At 47.9% G+C, this 20,463-nt stretch overlaps 2 protein-coding genes and 1 long non-coding RNA gene across 18 annotated transcripts in view; 1 reads left to right on the forward strand and 2 right to left on the reverse strand.

The window, feature by feature from the left end:
- Positions 1 to 353: 353 nt before the first annotated feature.
- Manf (mesencephalic astrocyte-derived neurotrophic factor) lies at positions 354 to 3,560 on the reverse strand. Its single transcript, NM_001401064.1, is given in 4 exon segments — positions 354 to 806; positions 1,762 to 1,903; positions 2,699 to 2,826; positions 3,436 to 3,560. Coding segments are annotated over 4 exon segments (540 nt in total). The 5' UTR covers positions 3,521 to 3,560; the 3' UTR covers positions 354 to 621.
- Positions 3,561 to 4,108: 548 nt separating this feature from the next.
- Positions 4,109 to 20,463, forward strand: part of LOC148004340 (uncharacterized) — a 29,183-nt gene continuing 12,828 nt past the window's right edge. For all 3 annotated transcript variants that reach the window (XR_015628047.1, XR_015628048.1, XR_015628046.1), the window contains exon 1: positions 4,109 to 4,462. This is a non-coding gene — a long non-coding RNA (uncharacterized LOC148004340). The remainder of the gene's footprint in view (positions 4,463 to 20,463) is intronic.
- Positions 4,453 to 20,463, reverse strand: part of Dock3 (dedicator of cyto-kinesis 3) — a 355,025-nt gene continuing 339,014 nt past the window's right edge. For 4 of the 14 annotated variants that reach the window (XM_087562339.1, XM_087562337.1, XM_087562335.1 and 1 more), the window contains 7 exons: positions 19,358 to 19,496; positions 18,718 to 18,865; positions 13,124 to 13,242; positions 12,083 to 12,170; positions 8,891 to 9,013; positions 8,292 to 8,374; positions 4,453 to 7,465 (listed from right to left, as the gene is read on the reverse strand). In XM_087562339.1, the coding sequence (XP_087418465.1) occupies positions 6,956 to 7,465; positions 8,292 to 8,374; positions 8,891 to 9,013; positions 12,083 to 12,170; positions 13,124 to 13,242; positions 18,718 to 18,865; positions 19,358 to 19,496 (1,210 nt within the window). In that variant the 3' untranslated portion in view covers positions 4,453 to 6,955. 14 annotated transcript variants of the gene reach the window in all.

The raw sequence follows: 20,463 nt of genomic DNA on the forward strand, positions 1-20,463 counted from the left end.
GAATTAATAACAAGTACCAGGCAGAGTAAAGAAATGCTAGTTCTGACCACCTGCACTCAGTGCAGACAATTCTGCTTGTTCTGCATAGGCTGAGCCAAATGTAAAAGTCCTTTAGACTTAACCTACGCCCAGAACAGGCTTCCCTTCAGCACCTGCTACAGGGGCCAGATCTAACTTCACCAGGCTGAAGTATGGGACACCCAGAAGTCAAGGCCCAAAACCCATCGGCTGCCCAAGCCTTCAGTCCTCTTTTGGGAGTTTGTGGCCCTCAGCACTGGCAGGCTCAGGGATCTTTTCAGACTGGAAAGATAAACCAATAACCTATAGGACAGAATCCTGTGCCAGCTCGACTCTCCAAAGACAATTTTTTTCTTTAATAAAAAAATCCCAGACAAACTTTGAAGTCCTAGAGTAAACCAGCAAAAGAAGGAAGTAAATTCCTCCCCACTTGGGGATGGGGGGGTGAGGGGGGCACGGCAGAGCCAACATCATCATCAGGAGAGCTCCAGGCTTCACATCTCATTGTCAGGAGCCCACTTAAAAAATAAATTACAAAATGGTTGTTTGGGGAAGAGACAGATGAACTGCTGTTTCCCTCCGGTGCAGCAGGAACTGGGCAGACTACAGATCAGTCCGTGCGCTGGCCGCCTTGGGGGCATATTTAGGCATGAGTTCATTTATCTTCCGGATATAGTCAGACTTCTCTGCACAGCCTTTGCACATCTCCCCCCAATCGTCCAGGATTTTCTTCAGCTCTTTCACCCGGAGCTTCTTCAGGTCCACCGTGCTCAGGTCAATCTGCTTGTCTGCAGGGAGAGCAGGAGAGTAAATGGCTGGGCAGGAGAGACTGCAGGTCCCAACTGCGCTGCATGCCAAACCATTCCTTAGATGACCAGCCCTACTTGTGGTAGGGGAGGCAAATGCATGCTGTACTCAAGAGCAAACTGACATTCTTCACCAGGAAGGCCACCTCAGGCTATCAGTAGCCACTACAGGACATGCAGTGCAGACAGCCCATGTGATTCAGGGAACGTAGCTCCAGTTCCCCGACGACTTCCTACATGTTAGCACAAAATGACAGCTCCAGGCTGGGGCAGAGCAGACACATCCCCAGTCTCCCCACAAGGCATGGGAGTCAGATGCTTACTCCATAACCCATGTGACCCAAACAAACCTACCTCAGAGCCAACCAGGATACCAAATCAAATGCACACAAGCACAAGGGTTCCAGACACTTGAGGTACAGTAAACACTGGCATTGTTTAAACTTTATGGGAGAGGCCTGGCTCTTCTCAGGACTGGGATTATGTGCAACCAGATGGGCTCTGCCATGGTGATGCTGTAACTGTCATGATTGGGGTTTAGAGCATCACAAGTCACTGAATTCAAGTTCCCACCACATCACTTCTCTGATCAAAAACTTCTGATGCTTTCGAGTTTATGTAGACTAAAAGCCAAATTCCTCCCCAAGACTCTGTCCAACTTGACCTCCTGTGACACTACAATCTCTAATCTCTTATCTACATCATTCTTCTATCAGACGGCCTTTGGGTCAATCAGAGATCCTTCTTCAAATTCTCACAAGTCATCTCCTCACCCTCTGACCTCCGCCTGTCTTCGATGTGGAAGTCTGATCCCTGCAGCACAAAGTATTATCCTTTACACTACAAACCTGCTTTTGATGACTCTTCTGGCTAGAAAGTGAAGTCCAGAAAGGGCATGCAGAGATGGCAGAAGGCACATGGTCCTAGTCACACTCACCGTATTTTAGCTCGCAGATCTGGCTGTCTTTCTTCTTCAGCTTCTCACAGATCTTCTCCACAGGGATATGGTGGGCCAGAGGCTTCGATACCTCATTGATGATCTTGGTGGCGGCATCATCTGTGGCTCCAATGTAGTAGCACTGTTGCACAAAATAGAACAAAAGCCTTTTTTAAAAAGCTATGCACATCAGTAAGTGCTTGTGTTGGGGAGGCCAGAGGCAGCAGAGTCCCTGGAGCTGGGTTACAAGGTGCTGTGGATGCTGGCAACTAAACAGGTCTCTACAGAACAGTCCACACTCATAACCAACTCGCCAGTTCCAGACAATGTTAGGTCATCTTGAAAACCTCTCTTTGCCAAGGGTTCAGTTTAGTTTGTACTGCACGGATCTAGCTGTTCTAGGTCCTAGACACATGATACATGGTCAGCTCCAGAGTTTCCAGATGAGTATAGGAATATAGGAGTCATTAGCGTTCCAATGAGAGACTACCATGGAAACTAAAGCTACAAAAGCTGATGCTTCACCAGGGCTCTTGACCTTAACTTGGCCCTGGCCATTTTGGGGCACCTAGCCAACTACTTCTGATCCCAAACACACCAAATTCTTTCTGGCCTTTGGGGCACTCATTGCCTGGATGTGCTCACTCCTTCATGATCCCCTTCTTCTGCGATACCTAGAGCTACTTCTCTGATAGCTCACACCCACCTACCCACCAAACGATCCTAGCGCATTTTCTTCATGGCCATGCCATTCACTGCGTTGCAACTGCCTGCCATTTTTCTCTCCTGGTATTACCAATATTCAGCTTATAGTAGATGTTTAATAAGTAGAGGGTAAAACCACTTAATCCTCACATTAGTTTACATACATGTCCCATCATAAAGTAGACAGTACACACGAGCCAGGGACAGCTTGGGTAGGTCACCAGCTACTTACCAACCGATTTTCTTTGCCTCTTGCTTCCCGGCAGAACTTTATAAGTTCTTCTTCAATAGTGGCTGGTGAAAATGTGACATCCCTGTCTTTGAGGTCCTGGTAAAATCTCCCCAGATAAGAAATACAAACTGGAAAAGAGGGAGATGTTAAATAGTTACTATTTCCCCAGGAAGAAACCCTGTCAGCAGTTTTGAAAAGAAGGGATTAAAATGTTTTTTTCTCAGGTACTCACAAGTGCACAGAACCCTTAGGTTGCTGGGGTCCTGGAACCCAGTGCATGATGGGAATGAATATTCCCCAAGTGACCCCCACATAACCCTCTCTGCTCTTTTCAAGTTTAAGCCGAGAGTGGACACGTGTCCTTGAGGGAACTCACTGTGACCTCATAAGGGACAGATTGGAGGCTGAAGCAAACGATCAAAACGCTCCTTATTCCGAATACACTGAACCCCCTAAGTGCAGTTTAGTAACCCCGACGCGGTTGCGGCCCACAGGATCCCTATCTATAATTTCAAAAGTGATGGGAAAGGACAAAAACTCCCGCGATGTGGGCTGCCGGCCAAGTTTTCAACGCGACTGAACCGTCGCGTTCCCCTAAATGGGTCAACGTTCCTAGGCCCGGGAAATAACTCTGAGGCCCTTTCTCCAGCGGACTCTCCGGGATGGGCCGTCGCCCTCACCCTCTCGGTTTCGTTGGGTTTAGCGCCTCCAGGCCGCCCCCACCCGGCCCCCCGCACCTTCGCAGTCGCCTGGCCGTAGCGCCCGACTGTCAGGCAGAACGCTCAGGGCCAGCGCTACCGCCAGCCCGCGCGTAGCCCACATCCTTCTCGGCAGTCGCCACCACCGCCGCCGCCGCGCGAATGAACCGCACCCGGCGCGGTGCTCCGCCTAGTGGGCTGGAACACAAACCGGAGCTTCCCATTGGCATGCGGCCCCCGCGCCCACCCATATGCCACATCCTCATTGGTCCACGTGCCCAGGAGCCCAGACCGGCGACTCCACGCTACTCTCCCTTATTGGCTGGTGGTGTCTGGGCCCTAGACAGTTGTCGGTTGCTGATTGAGCCTGGGCGGTCCATAGGAAGCGGTTGGGCGGAAGGTGCACGGCCAGCCATGTTGGGTAAGGGCAGCTACTTTGGCTGCTTATCCCTTACCCTTTCAATCTATTGACTCGACCTGAATACCAAGTCTTGGTTTCACACCCACTCTCCTCCCAAGCCCGGGAGTAGTAGAGCAGGATTTCTGGCGTCTGCCCATAGCTAGCAGGATAGGCGGCGCGAGCAAGGGTCAGAAGCAGTTTCTTGTTTTGAACTACCACGTGAATTGACGAACCAATCTTGGAAAGCGTCCACTTTCATTCGCCGGCTGCCCAGACCCCGCTTTATCCTGGGATAGACTGCGGAAACCTCTTAAACGAAAGGCTCTAGACCTGCCTAGTCGGCTGCTGTCCTGGACTTCTGAGGACCTCGCGACAAGGCTGCGAACAGGGGCGTTGGTCTAGCTTCCCAACTGAGGCCATGGGATCTTGGGAGGTTTTGTTCTCCACTCTTGGAGACGCACGGATGAGAATTGGAGACGTTACCGCTTAGACTGCCCTAATGCTAACTTAAGTGGCTTTGGCCACTCGCCCTGGAAGGCAGAATACGGAGAGCGGCCGACTACGTGCAGAAAGGTATCTGGAGCTAAAAGGGCTTGGAGCCCGGCGACAGGGGTTTGAGAGGGGCACTTATGCTCCCATACATTGAAATCAGTGGATCAATATCAGGTATTAATCTTTAATTCACATAACAGCAGTCAAGGGATGGGGCGAGTCAATTGCCAGATATTTACATCTAAAAGTCACATTTCTTGTTGGATTTATAACATGCTACCACAATATATACAGTAAAATGCCTCTTGGGACACTGGCACAAATTTTTTTCTTTAACTTTTCTGGTACAGGTAAGATCATTTTAAGTCAGTTTTTCTTTAGACATGAATACACAAAAGAGATGGTTAGAAGTTTTTTGTTTTAAATAAGCACAGAATGCCAGAGGTTAAAAACACATTTATAGGCTTATTACCAATTAGACACACTCTATACATTTTTTGCTCAAATTCCTGTACAAATACACAGCATTCAAATAGGTATTTACAAATACGCTTTAAAGAATGAAAATCAGTATTTCACAATCTTTTCAAAGGATTCTGATCTCTGGCCTCCCATTTCCCTCACACTGGCTGGTTTTTCAATAAAAAGTATTCAGAATAGGTCCATTTCATCCAGTTAGGGAAAATGAAGAGGTGCAACACAAATATATTTCACCTCGCGTAAAGCAAGGCCAAGGAACTTCACCCTACATTCCCCTCCCTCCCTCCTGTGCCATCAAGTGGAGAAGGGAGATGTCTTCATGTGATGACTGGCTGCCTCCTCGGACTGAGGGTCAGACATGCCTGGAAACCTAAAGCCACCCTACCTAAGAATCACATTCAAAGCTAGACTTGACGCTCATACCTGTGAACCCAGATGGTCCAGAGACAAGCTCGCCAGTGAGTCTGGGCCCTGGGAGCTGGGGCCATTGGAGCAGTCTCTGCTCTGCTCTGCCTGAATGATTCTGAGGGTATCAGAAAGCCCAACACTGTTGGTAACTGGGCCCCAACTCTGAACGGAAATGGGCCTTCTTCCTTCTCCATAGGTTATTTGCTGGCAGTTCTATTAAACTTGTTTATAAGGAAAAACACTGCGACCATGGGTCTTTCTGTTTGGAAAGAATTGTGGAGAAGGGATGAGCAGCTAGGGGTCAGAATGTGGCCATAGCAGGCCAGAAGGCCAACGAGTTAAAGGGACTAGGGGAGCAACGTACCTGCTCATCAAGGAGAAGGCAGTTTTATGGCCATCGCTAATGTGGATGTAAGCAAATAAAAGAAAACAATTGCCTCAAGACAAGTTATTTTAAAAAGTAACTTAGAAGCACCCTGGTGAAATATTACCATACCCCCACCATAATACCAAGATTAAAGTCAGTGCCCTGACTTGAAAGAATTTCCTATAAAGTCACCACTGTGCCCTGCCTAACAGACTGGGGAGGTTTGAAAAACTGCCCTTCTGTCTGTCCTGAACCCTGAGTGGCGGGCAGACCCTATGGGATTGGAGTAGAGGGCTCAGTACTTGGCTGCTTGGAAGATAACAGTTTTACCTGTGTGGCTCTTCCTCCAAAAGGTGACGTTTCCTCCCGCTGTTTATATATTTTAAACCCAGGAGCTTGCTGAACCTGACCACACATCCTCAGGGCCTGGAAGCCAGGCTGGGCAGCCAACCCCACGGCTCAGAGGTAGTGCTGAAAATCCCTGATTCAGGCTCTAAATGGCAGACGTTTGGGGCCACCTGTGAAAGCAGAAAGGTTTTCTGGCTCCTGGCACACTCCAGCCTCACGCTTATACCAGCTCTTTCTAATCCAAGCGAAGGGACCTAACTCCCCACAGGAGTTAAAGCCCTTCGAGCTTCATTTCATTAAGTCCCAGGACATAAGAGATAACCCTTTCAAGTCCATTCGAGCCAGGGAGGCTTCTGCAGATGATGAGGTGTTTTGAGTGGAAAGGAGCAAAAGGTCTGAAATAAAAGTGATGATTAACGTCCAAGTGAGATAAGAGACAAGCCTGGCCCATGGAAGCCTGGCAGTATGCCCAAGGCATGCAGTTAGGCCAGTCATGTGCCTGACCAGCCCCTCAGGTACACACTCCTAGATGGAAGAGTGGGCAGGTGGGCAAGCATTTGTGCAAAACGGCTTGTGGCCCCTTTGTCCACCCATGACATGTAGTCCATGTGGTCCTTGCAATCCCTGAATGCAATCAAGAATTTTTCTGTCCATACAGCAAAGGAAGAGGTCCCTAGTGCAATTTCCATTCTCCAAATCTCTACCCTGGAGGGAGGGTCTGGGCTCCTACTCCTGGGCTCTGTAATGCCTCAAAGCAATGATGTCTGTGCAATCCTTCCATGTAGCTCCATGTGGTCTGGAACTGCAGGAGGAAGAAAGCAACTACTGCATAAAGAAAAACCAGAAAAGTGGAAACAAAAGTAAAGTGGAAGAAGCCACAACCCTTCATGCTGCTGTGGCCTCTGAACATGGCAAAACATGAGTTCACGGCAGTAGAACAGAGACTCTGTTGGTTTCTCCTGAGTGCCAAGCCTCTAGCTCCCTGGGAGGGACTTGCTTTTCAGACCTGGAGTGCCTGGGCAAGCTGCTCATGGACGGTGGTGATGCAGCTGCCTCTCTGCTCCTCACTGTTCCCCTCGGCCGTGCTCCCAGGCCATGCGGGCCTGCTCCTCCTTGGCACTCCCAGGAGGAAGTGAGGCCTTGCGGTGCAGGCCCCTTGGCCTCTCAGCCTCCTCCCGCAGTAGCACACCTTCATCGTGCTCTAGGGCTGGCAGGCGGGGGTGATAGGGCTTGGGTGGCAGCGCAGGTGGGTCCATGGGATCCTGAGGGATGACACACCCTGGGGCTGAGTGGCTCCTGCATGGCTGGGACTTGATGGAGTCAAGAACAGCGGACTCAGAGAGACTGTAGTGGACAGGGAGGTAGGGCGGCTCAAGGTCTTCATCGCCATTCCAGGCCTGGCTTGGCATGGAGTCCATGGTGTCTGTTCGAGGTGGGGCCTCTGAGGAATGCCCAAAGTTACTCTCACTTAAGGAGGATACACCGCTACTGGCGCTGCCAGACAGCGTGGAGTTGCTGCCATCCAGGCCCGATTGGGGGCTTGTAGGGGAGGCTGGGATGGGGTGGAGAGGAGACTGTGTGGAGGAAAGGGTGGGTGAGTTAGAACCCTCTCTAGACAGGTGGACTGGCCTGCCATGTGGAGGCCAAGAGTCTGCTTATCAATGCATGTTAGGATCTCATCGGCTTCACGTCTGTTTCTTCAGTAATGACCCCTAAGGATCTCCCCAACAAAAGCAAGCTAGTGAAGCCCCAGAATCACTATTATTTCTGAGGGTCAATAAATGCCCCTGCCCTGGCTGCTGGGCACTGATGCACCTGGGGCTAAGTCCCAGGTTGGGTGTAGTCTGAGTTACTGACAGGAGGGTTGGGTCATCGGCAGAGGGAACCCTGGTGTGCCATAGATCAGATGAAGGCTATTCTGCTGCTAAAATTGGTCACAGACTTATCTTTTCCCATTTTCAGAAAAATTAAGGTAACAACAGGATTCAAATTTTACTTCTTGGAATTTTCATAAAACTCCTGTACCTAACATTTCTCATTTTGATTGATACTAGTTTTATAAACTCTATTGTCCACTGCAGGGACACTTACTTAGCTATTGGACTACAGTGTATTAAGAGCCTGTGGTACTGGCAGAGCCCTCAGGTTTCTCAGTGCTCACTACCCATATACTTTTGTTGCCATGGGTTGTCCGCACGACTCTGGTCTCCCTGTCCTCATCACATTTGTTGCAGGATGCACGGGTCACCCGCAGCTCTAGTGTGGCTCTGGCCACCCCCAGCTTCTGCCAGCTCAGGCTCTCAGGGCAGAGGAGCAGAGGAGGGTTCAGGTTCCTCTTGTAGGCCCCAGGGGTGACTCTACAGCAGATGAGGCGGTGGGACAGTTGCTTCAGTACATTACCTTGCGCAGCGTCCGGGCGGGAAGGGCCGGGGGGGTATCACCCAGAGGGTGGTGGAAGGCGTCAAAGTGCAGGGAGTAATGACCTGTAAAGGGAATAGAACCAGAGCTCAGCTGGGGACCCGTGTACGACTGCACAGCAGCATCACCTTGCTGAGCACTGGGCAGGTGTGGAAAAGTCCCCTGAGAACATCTCAGCATTGAAGGCCACAGAAAACCTTTCTTTATGTTGACAGTCTGCAAAACAGAGATTGCTGGGGTAAAATAATCACATTTCACACAGGAGGCCAGGAAATCTGAGTGCTTCAGAGCCCATGAAACAGCAGGCCCCAGACAGGAGTAGTTCTAGTTTGCTGGCGGTTGGTGGCAGGCTGGTGATTAGTGTATCTGGCATAGTTGATTTTGTTGTCTTCAGCCTCCCTAACTGGGATGGCCTTCCTGGGCTAGTCTGTAGGACTCAGGAACCGTACTGGCCTCAATATTCAGCAGGCTCCTCTCTGTGGTGTGGATGCTTTTTCCTTGGCTGAGATGGTCTAGATAGCTACTGATCTAGCCCTTGCTCAGAGTTAAGAGACTAGAAACTAATTGGGGGACCCGCTTACCATGCAGCAGGCTTCGGGGAGGCACTGGGGGGACCATGATGTGCCCCATGAGGGCAGACAGGAAGGGCTGGGCCTCTTGGGCTCCGCTATCCAGGCTCCAGCTGCTGGGGGCTGCTGGCACCGCTGAAGGGTGGAAAGAGATGGAGTGAATGGAGGTTACTTCCTGAAGTTCCTATTTGGAAAAGCTGCCCTATAGCCTGAGTCTTCTCTAGGTGTGTTCTGTGTAGCCAGCACACAAGTGGTATGTCAGGCCCTATAGGTGAAAATTGGCCAAGCAAGGCAAAGAGAGATGATTGGCCAGAGATTGAAGCTGCCTATGATGGCAAGAGTAAGCTGACTTCTGAAGAGTGTGTAAGTTAAGGCAAACCGAAAGAAAGTGCAATAAGAAGTAAACACCTGTAGACACTGGGATCTGTCAGGAGAAGAAAGACTAGAAGGCCACAGGAAGGAGAGCAGGACAGCTAAGAAGATCCCACAAAGATCACAGGACAAAAAGCTCTTCTCAAGTTAGAGTTAGATCAAGGCTTATGCCCTGGTGAAAAGGAGGATGGAGCCCTGGGATGCAGAATAGAGTAGACCACAGACAAAGCAGTCCAACACAACAGCACTGGCTCTTGGCTACAGCTGGGTGACAGCTCTTTGTAAAAGGGGAGAGGAGCAGGGCAAGAGTTTGTGATTTGGGGGTTTGGGCACTCTGCAGAAAAAGCAATGTGGAGCACATCTAGTTCTTTCCAGAGAACAAATGCTAGTAAGAAGCTAGCTTCTGTTCAGAAGCTTGGCTCTAAAGGGGTTTTTTGGAAGGACAGCCTACATAGTCTAGGTGTCTGGTATGGGCACTATTTTAAGGCAGTGGTACCTAGAGGGAGCTAAAAATATCCAAAGTTTGGGCTTTCTTGGCCCAGACATTCAATGGCAAATTCCAAGGTCTGATAAAAGCTGGCAGCCTCAGAAAGAGCTGGAGTTTGGTCTTTGAGTAGGATATGGTCCTAAGTGCTGGGTCCATGGCATTCCATGAATGATATCATGTTCCTTCTCTTTGCTCAGGGACTAGAATGTGCCTGCAGCACAGCACAGGTAAAACTTCAGTTATAAGAACTGCTTAAACTCATGATCTGTTGATAGCTAATAGCGGAAAGGAAGGCATCTGAATCTGATGAACAGCCACTGAGCTGTTACTTGCAAAAAAGAATTCTGAGTCTGCTCTGTGTCAGATGGCTGCACCAGAAAGCCTGAGCCCAAGAACAGGCACTCCCTCTTCCAGGGTACAACAGGAGCTTCTTGGTTCTGAGCACCCAAGCTCTCTCTTCCCCCAAAACAAGAGATGAAAGACATTTACAATGAAAGTCACAGATCTCAGGGAAGCAGAAGTTTAGAGATGATTCTGAGAAGCTTCTCCAAAAGGATCTGCAAAAGTTTACCCCATGGGTCCAAAGGAACTTGAGGTCAGGAACACTGTGGGGAAGAAAGGGTGTATTTAAGATGGTGTCCAAGCAAGTCATACCATGTCAACCTGAAGCCATAAATTTGCAGTGAGGTCAGTGGACCTTCGCCATGTAGAGTGGCCAAGAGAATGATTTATCCCAGTAGATGAGCAATATTCACTGTGTCCTGTCTTGTATCAGCATTAACACATCTACAGCATTAGCCTGAGGTCCCCAGTGCCCAGTCTCAGGGCATAGGGCAGACTTGTCCTGTCTGTGAGTGACTGGCAAAGGAAAAAACCTACAAATGAAAGGTAGGTTTCTAAGGGGACCTGGGACAGGGACCCAGGAGTTATTCTGGCCTAGGTATTCCCAATGGGAAATTGTCTAATTTATTGACACTAAGTGCTGACCTCATGGTTTGGATATGGTAGCTCTGGGCTCAGCTTTTGTTTGGAGGCACCTGTCCTTCCCTAATACACCTAGGGTGGCTGTGTCCAGCTCCTTGCTGCAGTATGGCTTGAGGTCTGAGGCTCTTCTGTGTCCAGCTGATGGAGCATCCTGGTGTGGCCACCAGCACTCATTCGAGCTCTGAGCTGCGTGACTCTTGGCTAGTTTTGAGATTGAGCTGCATCTTAGGTGAAGAAAACCCATTGTGGATTCTGGCCTCCTAGGCCAAAAAAGACTCATTGTTTTCGGGTAATTGGTGCAGAAATCCAAGAAGCCACTTTCTTGGGATACGCAGCCTTGAGGTTAGGAAGGCATCTTCAGTAGGCTCTTTGTGGTTGAGCATCTGGCACTAATTCTCACTAGGAACCGAGGATTTGGACCCAGTGTTTGACCCCTTAAAAAGGACACAGATTTTGTCCTCTATGATAATCAAGAGAGGAAGCAATAGCAGCAGGGACAGCAGACAGCACTTGGTGAGCAGGTGCAGTAACAACAGGATGAAGGGACAGGGTCTGAGGGGCTAAGGGACAACACACTAGACTGCTGGGAAGTGAATGTACACCGAGCCCAACAGATGGAGAAGAGGAGTGAACTATGGTGCCAGGCTCTAGTTGGCAGACAAGCTCAGCCTGGTCTCCATTTAGATACTGATGTGCTAAACCTAATTCAGGTGTGTGGGGCTTCAGCTCAAGGTCATAGAGGTTAGATGCTGGCTCCTATGTCAGCTTGAGGAGCACAGGCAATGTGATACTGATGTAAACAGCTGCAGTTTTAGAGATATTTTCAATTGTGTAGTGGTGTACAGATAGAACCAGTAGTCACTGGCCAGAGTGGCTAAGGAATGACGGGACTTCACTGAAGCCCGGAGCTTTCCATGTGAAACTTACTTTTGGGAAATTCACTGTAGTGTATCTTTTCCATGCCTTTGGGGGCTTTCATTGGCCATAGTACATCCTGAGCTCCACGGAGTTTTGGAAGCCCCAAAGGGACCATTAGGCATGCTAAATTCTAGAAGCGATTAGGAAGAGCATAGGAGAGTGGACGCCCACACAGCCAGAGTTACAGTGAATAACTCAGGGCAGATGGCAGTTGGGCCTCTATGAGGGTGGGCCCTGGAGAGAGAGATGCAGATAGACAAACAGGATCCATGACAGTGGGTCTAAACAGTGGACGGAGGAACTGGTTAGCACTGTGTCTAGGTAGACAGGCCTGGGTGGGCATTGGGTTGTGGCTCAGGACTGGACAGTTGATAACTCAAGAACAAGAGTCAGACACTCAAGATGGGACAAACATAAGAGAGTTCCTAGAGTGAGGAAAGTACCTTTTTCAGCCATAGACAGATTAGGGTCACTGCAGGGTTTACAGGCTCCAACTACTTGCTGGAACAGGGCCCGCTGGAAGTTTGTTGGCTGAGGGAAGGAGAAAAATATCAGAATGTGAAAACAGCCAGCTACATTGTGGGAGGCAGTGTATGGACTACAGGAGGCAGGGCGTTCTAAGCTCACACAGGATATCAGAGCAGTATGACGGCTCATGCTGAGATGTGCCAAGAGCTCCACACCAGCCCTAGGAAATCTGATTCCGCAGTCCAAGTACATGGATCAGAGCACTTCCATGGATACTGAGACATCACCAAGGTTGTCTTGTGTAGGACAGAGGTGTATCCATTATTTTATTGTCACATCTTTCCATTTCCATTTCCACTGACAGAAAGGTTTAAAGACCCTGTCTGCCTCATGAGCACTGATAGGTCTTAACTCTTGGGAGAACCCCACTCAGATCCAGGTTAGCATTAAGGGGAGAGAAAGCAGCACCCAAACCTGGAGTCTGGAAGGTCCCATTGCTCTGCTGAGCAGCTCCCATCAGATCTGAGAGGTTCCACTTAGAAACTCCTGGCACTTTGGGTCCAGGACAGTTATGGGCTTGGATAGAAAGGCAGGGGCAAACTGCCTAAGGTTAAGTGTTACTTGCTGGTTCAAGCACAGTGTCTATAGAACTAAGTTTGAAGAGCAACCCTAGCAAAACACACAGACGTCTTCACACCTCTGCTCATTCTAGCTTTCCTAAGATGCTATGAAAGCCAACTTCTTATGCCAGAGGAATGGGGAATGAGTAGTTGAGAAAGCTGGCCAGAGGGTTAGATACCCAAGCAAGTCTAGTCTCAGCCCTGTTGCCTCATTCCTACGCTGTCTTGATTCTGGCCCTCAGATTCACTGTCCTCAAACCAGGAGTCAAACAGCCTTCTTACAGGAGAATGAGGGAGGCATGCAAGACTGTGCAAAGGTTTAGCAAAAGCAATGAAGGAGCCCAGGCCAACACACTTGTAGCAGAGGACAGTTAGTCAGGGCGAGAGGTCTGCTACCTGTCCATTCTCTAGGATGGCTGCTGGATACATGGCACTGCTTGGGCGGTCCCGATGTGTAGGCAACAGCAACATCATTTCCCGGGCATGTCGGTACTTATCTGGCAGAGAGGGAGAGCCTGTAACCAAGTGAGAACAATCACGAACAGATGACAAACCACAGATGGAAGGCTCATTGGTCGTGCATCCTTAGGACTGGGGACCAGGATAGGTATCCCTCACAGTTAGGGTGAACTAACTCAGCAAAACACGAGAGGAGTGAGGCAGATTTAGTGGATAGATGGTGAAGATCTGGTATGTTGGCTGACAGAGGCTACCCCCATACCCAGAGGAGAAGGATAAGGAAGTTGAAGGCTGAATGCAGAGAGTTCTTGATGTTTCTGAACCTCAGGGCAGAGGCATGGCCTGCACACTAGCCTCTTCTAGAGGGCTCAGGTGGGAGCCAAAGCCAGCTTGTGACAGAGCCATAACACAAAGACAAGAGACACTTGGAATAACAAGCACAAAGTTCTGATTCAACATACTGGGTCTACACATACTTACCTTCTTCAAACACCAGTGATTCTATTTTCTGCTGGCTTCCATTTTGGCATATCCCTTCTAGATGGTAGGCTCCTAGACCTTGATTCTGCTTACCTGTCAGCCCTACTGCAGCTCTTAAAGGCAGTCTAGTCTAGCTAGAAGCCCAGGACTCTACACACAGGTGGGCTTGATACTGGCCTGCCCTTGAGCTCATAGGCATATAACTAATCAAGAACTTAAGGGACTTAGACCTAGGCTCTTTTGTTGTTGTTGTTGTTGGTAGTTTTCTCAAGACAGGGCTTCTTTGTGTAACAGCTCTGGCTGTCCTGGAACTTGATCTGTAGACCATGCTGGCATCAAACTTGACATCTGCCTGCGTCTGCCTCCCGACTGCTGGGATCAGGGTTTGTGTCACCACCATCCAGCTTCATGTCCTTTTCTATGAAGACACTGTAGTTAAGTCTGGCTGAGGTGCTATCAGCGCACTGAGGGACTTACCATCTGTAGTTCTTAAGAAAACTCTATAGCAGCAGTAAGATAATGCACTGGCTTTCCTGTGGTAGAGTGGTAGGAACAGTTCTGCAAATACACACTTTATTGAATCAGACAACAGCCTATCCACCAGTCCCTTCAAGGCAAAGTCATCTGGATCCCACTGCTTCTGACTCACTCAGCTCTGAGAAGCTGGGCGGTGGAGACTAGCTCACTGGCTTCAGCTGAGAGGTATCTCTGCAGATCCTGAGTTCTGAGTCCCTGAAACACACCATTCCCTGGGCTCTCTTGAGCCTGTGGTGCCAGCACTGTTAAAAAAAATTCAAGCAAAGCAAACCCAGGTCTTCAGCCAGATCACTATAGGAGTCCTTGAAAAATTCTTGCATCCACTGTAGTCCAAAAGGTCTGTGTAAATACAGCAAGTAACTTTTTCTAGTTATGTTTGTAACTTTCTGTTGCTGTCCTAAGAGAACCTCTGTGCAGGCTTTAGAACTTATCTTTTACAGTGGCCTTCACTGACAAGGGAGTGTTTAAAGTATGTTATTTAGAAATATTAACCTCTTGTTTTGTGGCTTCACTGGTATTTATGTTCTCTTTTAAAACTCCAGTTGTGGTGCCCCTCTTGTGTTCTAACAAAGGAGTACTGTACATTAATTTTCTTCAACTCAGATGATTCACTTGTCTCTGCCTTAGGTAGCCAGTCTCTTGGTGGAACAAGGGTGATGTTAATGTTAAGACATTTAAATACCATGAGGGCTTGTACATTCATATGACGTTTGAACTGCTTCAGGTGCAAGCCAATAAAGCCTAGGTCCTAGTTGGGTCCTACTGCCCCTGGATTACAAATCTATTTCATAGGTAATCTGCTTTTTGATCACCAGGGGGAGCCATGGACTTACAAGAATTAGTCTGTTCTTTGCAGGCACTGGTTTCACAGATTTCCAGTTACAGGAACCAGACAGAGCACAGGGTGTCAGTGGGTATGCCAAAGAAGGACAATGATCTAATCATCTCTGAGTGAGGAGGATGATTCCACTCCAGACCTTATCCAAGTAAGCTTTTCCCCTCACTGGTCACAAGAAGACATTAATAAACGAACAGACCACTCACTGCCTTGCTTGCCAAGAGTACTTCCATTATTACACTGCCACATTCATTTGAAAACATTGTCTTTCCCATGATGATGTGTGGACTTTTAAGAACCTGTTTGATTTTACACTGTGTGAGAGAGTGACAGCACCTATAAGCCAGTGTGCGAGTTGGGGGTCAGTTCTTTCTTTCCACTGTGGGTAATGGGGATGGAACTCAGGTCATGTAGGCCTGTGTGTCGAGTGTTTTTTACTCACTGAGCCATCCCACTGGCCCTATGCAGTGTGCTTCCTTCACATGTCCTACACGGTGCTTAACAGATGTGTGGGCGTCTAACTTTCTCCAATGGCACGATGGCTGTGTATAGACTATTCGGATGCTGTAGTGGTTCCCTTGTTTCCTTCTTGCTTCTGCTCAGTTTCCTGCCTTAGGCCAAGTTCTATTTAACACTTAATGCCTTAGAGAGGGAAGGGGTTTTTCTCAACTTTCCTCTGTGTAATATTCTGGAGTTCAGCCACTGGGGAGAGTTTGTTTCTAAAAATGGTGATCATCAATGATTTCCTTTTTCAACTATGTTCCTTTCCTCATGACACATCCTTTTAATCCAGAATTCTAAGACAACTGTTTTAAAATATGTAAGTTTTGAGAACACTTTCTATTATGCAGCAACAGATAACAAGGTAGTAGAAATAAGGAGATAAGCAGGAGAATTTCCTCTATTTTACACTGATGTGCTTCTTAGATCAGTCATACACATTATTTCCACTGAGCATTCAATAAAAGCATATGAGTGACCAAATCACTTACTAGTTTGCTATAGGGACACATGATGATGTAATGGTTAATCTTACTGCCAGTGGATTTAGGATCACCTAGGAGACAGACTTCTGGGTATAGAGAGCTGTAAGGAGGAGGGAAGGAAGACCCAGGCCATAGGCCAGAGCCCTGAGCTGAATACACAGAAAGTTAGGAGGAAGCCAGTGAGTATGCCAAAATATCCACTAATAATCGGTAAGAACAGCCAAACACAACATTGGATATTGCTGAGGATATCTAGGAGCCCTGAGGTAAAGAAGGTGGCAAAGTCTGGGTAGTAGTGTGGAGTCTATTTCTGCAGCTCTGATCATGGCTCTTACTGAAAGACACCATGAATACCAGTGTCCAGACACTCACAGCTATGTCTTAGGCTTTCCTTCCTTTCTACTCCCAAAGCCATCTTTTTTTTTTTTTAATTAACTTGAGTATTTCTTATTTACATTTCGAATGTTATTCCCTTTCCCAGTTTCCGGGCCAATGTCCCCCTAACGCTCCCCCTCCCCTTCTTTATGGGTGTTCCCCTTCCCATCCTCCCCCCATTAGTGCCCTCCCCGCAACAGTCATGTTCACTGGGGGTTCAGTCTTAGCAGGACCAAGGGCTTCCCCTTCCACTGGTGCTCTTACTAGGTTATTCATTGCTACCTATGAGGTCAGAGTCCAGGGTCAGTCCATGCATAGCCTTTGGGTAGTGGCTTAGTCCCTGGACCCAAAGCCATCTTTTAGTAGGCCCTTTACATAACAAACAGTCCTGTCTGTTTGCAACCTTCATAGACTATTTCCTAAAGTTTGGTCCTACTTGTCTGGATCCCTTAGCTCATGTTAAGGAAAGCAATATTGGTAGAGGGCTGGTGAGTGTGAAGACATGTAGCCCAAATTCAGCATTCACTTCCTCACTGGACATATGAACACAGTCAAAAGGTGGTTAAGTTAGTCTGTGAGTGCTCTGCCCTAACCTTACCTGCTTCTCTTCACTTTGCCAAGGTTTTCCTGACTGGTCATCACATCTCTCCACCAGGACACACTACATCACTTCTTTCCATTGTGTTTACTGCAGGCCTCACGGATTTGTATGAAGAGGGATTTGGAGAGAGCTCTTTCTCACTGCTATAAGTTTATACTGTCTTTGTGTATAAAATAATCAGAAGAAACAGAACTTATCCTTTTGAAGCCTAAACTCAATAGCCAGTGACTGGTTGATAGGATCAGACCACTTTGCCTAGTAAGCATTTCAGTGGGAAAGAACTAAGTTTTCTCCCTTTACTGTTGTAGAAATGCAACACTGGCTACCAAGTAGCAGAATGACAGAAAATACTGCCAGAGCAGGATCTCCAGTCAGCTAGAGAGGTGACCCAATCCCCAAAGTCTGGGTGCTGACAATATAAGCATTCTCTAACACCGTACTGGGGCTGGTAGGCAGAGAGAGTGAATGAACCTAAGTAGCCATCACTTTTTAGGCACCATTTAAGGCATATGAATAGCAATGCCAGAGTACTCTGTGACAAATATGATTGATCAGTGATAAGTAAATACCCTGGTAAACATGGGATTGAAGGCAATTAAAGAGAGACAGACTTTTACACACAAATGGAGAATCTGCATGATGAATATAACATTTCCAAGTGCTGGCCTTCTGTGGCTATATTAAAAATAAACAATACCGGCCCTTCAGTAAGTGATGAAGATGTACAAGCTGGCTGTATCTAAGGTTAGACCTAAATCAGTAACAAGGCTCCAAACTGGCCCCAAACAAACCCAAAAGGTAAACTGACAGCAATAAATGCTGCTGTTTACTCATTACTGGCCTAAGAAATCTAGAAGCTAAGAAATCTAGAAGGTAAAACTGACAATAAATGCAGGTAAATGCAGGTAGTTTTTACCTCTATCATAGGTGTGCCAAGAACAACTCACAAAGCTAAGTCAAACTTAAATATTTCCTCTTTACTGAGTCTAAAATGTGGAATAGCCTTTGTACACTCAAGGCCATTCCCTTAGGAAGGCAGTTTTGTGCCCATCAATAAAACCTGCACAAGGAGGCCACATTTAATCTCAACATTTGGGAGGCAGAGGCAGGTGGGTTTCTGTGATTTCCTGTAATCCTGGTCTACACATTGAGTTCTACACCAGGTAGGGGCTATAAATTGAGAATTTATCTCAAAACAACAACAAAAAACTCCAAGACAAAATACCCCCTCCCCAAATCACAGAAGCATCAGCTGCCCAGTCCCCTCTTGTCCTCCAACACATCCTTGGTACTCTTCACTCAACTACAAACCTCCCTCTCCTTTCTCTTTCTGTTTGTTTCTGGACATCTACCCAATTCTAAGCCTGCTTGTCCCAGCACTCAGAGCGCCTGTGCTGTCCCTAAGCTCCCTGCAGATTGCCATCCTCACGGCTGCTTGTAGGTTTACATCGTTGCGCCTATCTGCTTTTCTGACTTCTAACTCAGAAAGTTTAACTCTCTCTTCCTCTTTAATCTCTCTCCTCCAGGCTGCTGGTGACAACTCCAGCTTACCTGCCCTGATATTTCCCTCTAACTTTATCAATCTACAAAAGGAATTCAGTATCCTTTGGTGACAACAAGGCCACTCTCAAAGATATAAGGACATTTGAAAGGAAGACAAATAGAGTTCAGGAAACTTTGTGTTCTTCATCAAGCAGCATCACGTCATCCTTACCTCGGGTGCTAGATGGGGCGGAGGTGATCATCTGGGATGGTGCTGAGTGAGTAGAACTCAGGCTGGAGGAAGAAGGGCTTGCCTGGGATGAGGACAGAACAGAGACGTTGGTGACTGAGCCCTGGTACCTGGGGTTGTGATATGCAAGCTGCAAAGGAAGAGAGATGAGCACGAGGTCAGTGCTGTAAAGCTGGTAGAGACAGAGAGAAATGGCTTATGCACTCATGTCCTTGAGGACCCAGGCCAAGTGATAGACCCTGCTGGAGGCTGGGCTGATGGCATGCACTCAGGACTATCCAGACCACCCACATTGAGCATTGACTCTATTGTGCTGCACATGGAGAAGAAAGAAGGACTTAGCTATCAGGACTGCCAAACAGGAGGCTAGTTTGGTAGACGGTCTTTGCCATGCAATCCATAACAGCAGCTAGGTCTGAAGCTAGACTTCCTGCTTGTACAATAAGGCATGGGACCTAAGGCTCGTTGTGGTATATAGAAAGAAGGCAGCCTTGCTAGCTATAGAGATGTGTGTTCTGAATCCAGAAGCTAGAAATTTTGAGTTTCCAGCCATCAGATCAGACTCCAGAAAGCTGAGTCCTCTAGCAACAGTACCCTGTTCATTCTTGCATAGCTCGGGTACCTGCATGTGGTGGTAGAGGTCTTCAGGAGTTTCACCCATAGAGTTGTCACCCATCATCATCATGTTTCCTGCTTCACTCGATGCATGTGAGGAGAGAGAGGATGATGAATGGCGGCCTGTGCCCATCAAGTTCATGGGGCTGTGAGCAAGAACAGCAAAGAGGGAGGAATCAGGAACAGCTAAGGAAGCATGCTAGGCAGCAGGAGGACGGAGGTGTATGACAGTGACACCGAGCCTTAGCCAGTATGTGTTTGCGGGGGTCTATAGCTAACATTCATACCTGTCTGATGCCTAGAGGAGTTCTGAGCCTCACTCTGCCACTGGCCTGAGAAGGCTTCCACTAATGCAATCCCTTTAGAGTTAAATGGATTACAGCCATTCAGGAGGAAAGCAATAGTAGTTTATCAGGAGGAATGAAAGGCAGATCAGGTCAGGTCACAGATCCTATACTCTTTTTATGGAATGTCAGTCTGAACACTGCCTGATCCAGCATTATTGAGAGATTTGCTCTGGGAGCAGAGGCGTCTTACTGATATGAGGACACTATCAAAAGAGATAGATGTAAACTATCTATGACTACAAGTTTCCCAACAATTTTCCCCTATTACTACTAGCAGGCCCTCTATTCATTTATTACTCTCTCATTAGCTGAGTGGCCACTCTACTGAGCTGCATGCTGGGAAATAAATCTAAGCCAGAGACTCCTTGTAGTGGATTTCTTTCCTAAACCTGGCTTCCTGTCATAAGGCTTTGAGTATTCCCACTTGAGACTGCTGAGGTCAGAACTCTTGAGTTTTGTGCAATCATTACTTGAAGGCCACACCACCACCATTACTCTCTTCCTTAAAACAATCAAAAGTCTTCATTCTCTTTGGGCTCCTATCCAAAGGCTCACATAACTAAGGTCCATGCTGAGCAGGCCTGGCCTCTCTGCCTCACTTGCTGGGGAATCCTGCACCTCTGTCCTTGAGCTCCACTCCTCCTGCTGGATAGGCCAGGCTGCTTTGTTTACAACATGAATGTGTCCACTCCTTTGCCTGGATCCTGTCATGTCATTCTTCTAACCTGGACTCCTTCCTGCCTAGCAAACTGTCTTTCAGGACTTA

Source organism: Rattus norvegicus, chromosome 8 (genome assembly GCF_021556685.1).
Source record: "Rattus norvegicus strain SHRSP/BbbUtx chromosome 8, alternate assembly SHRSP_T2T, whole genome shotgun sequence".
NCBI lineage: Eukaryota > Metazoa > Chordata > Mammalia > Rodentia > Muridae > Rattus > Rattus norvegicus.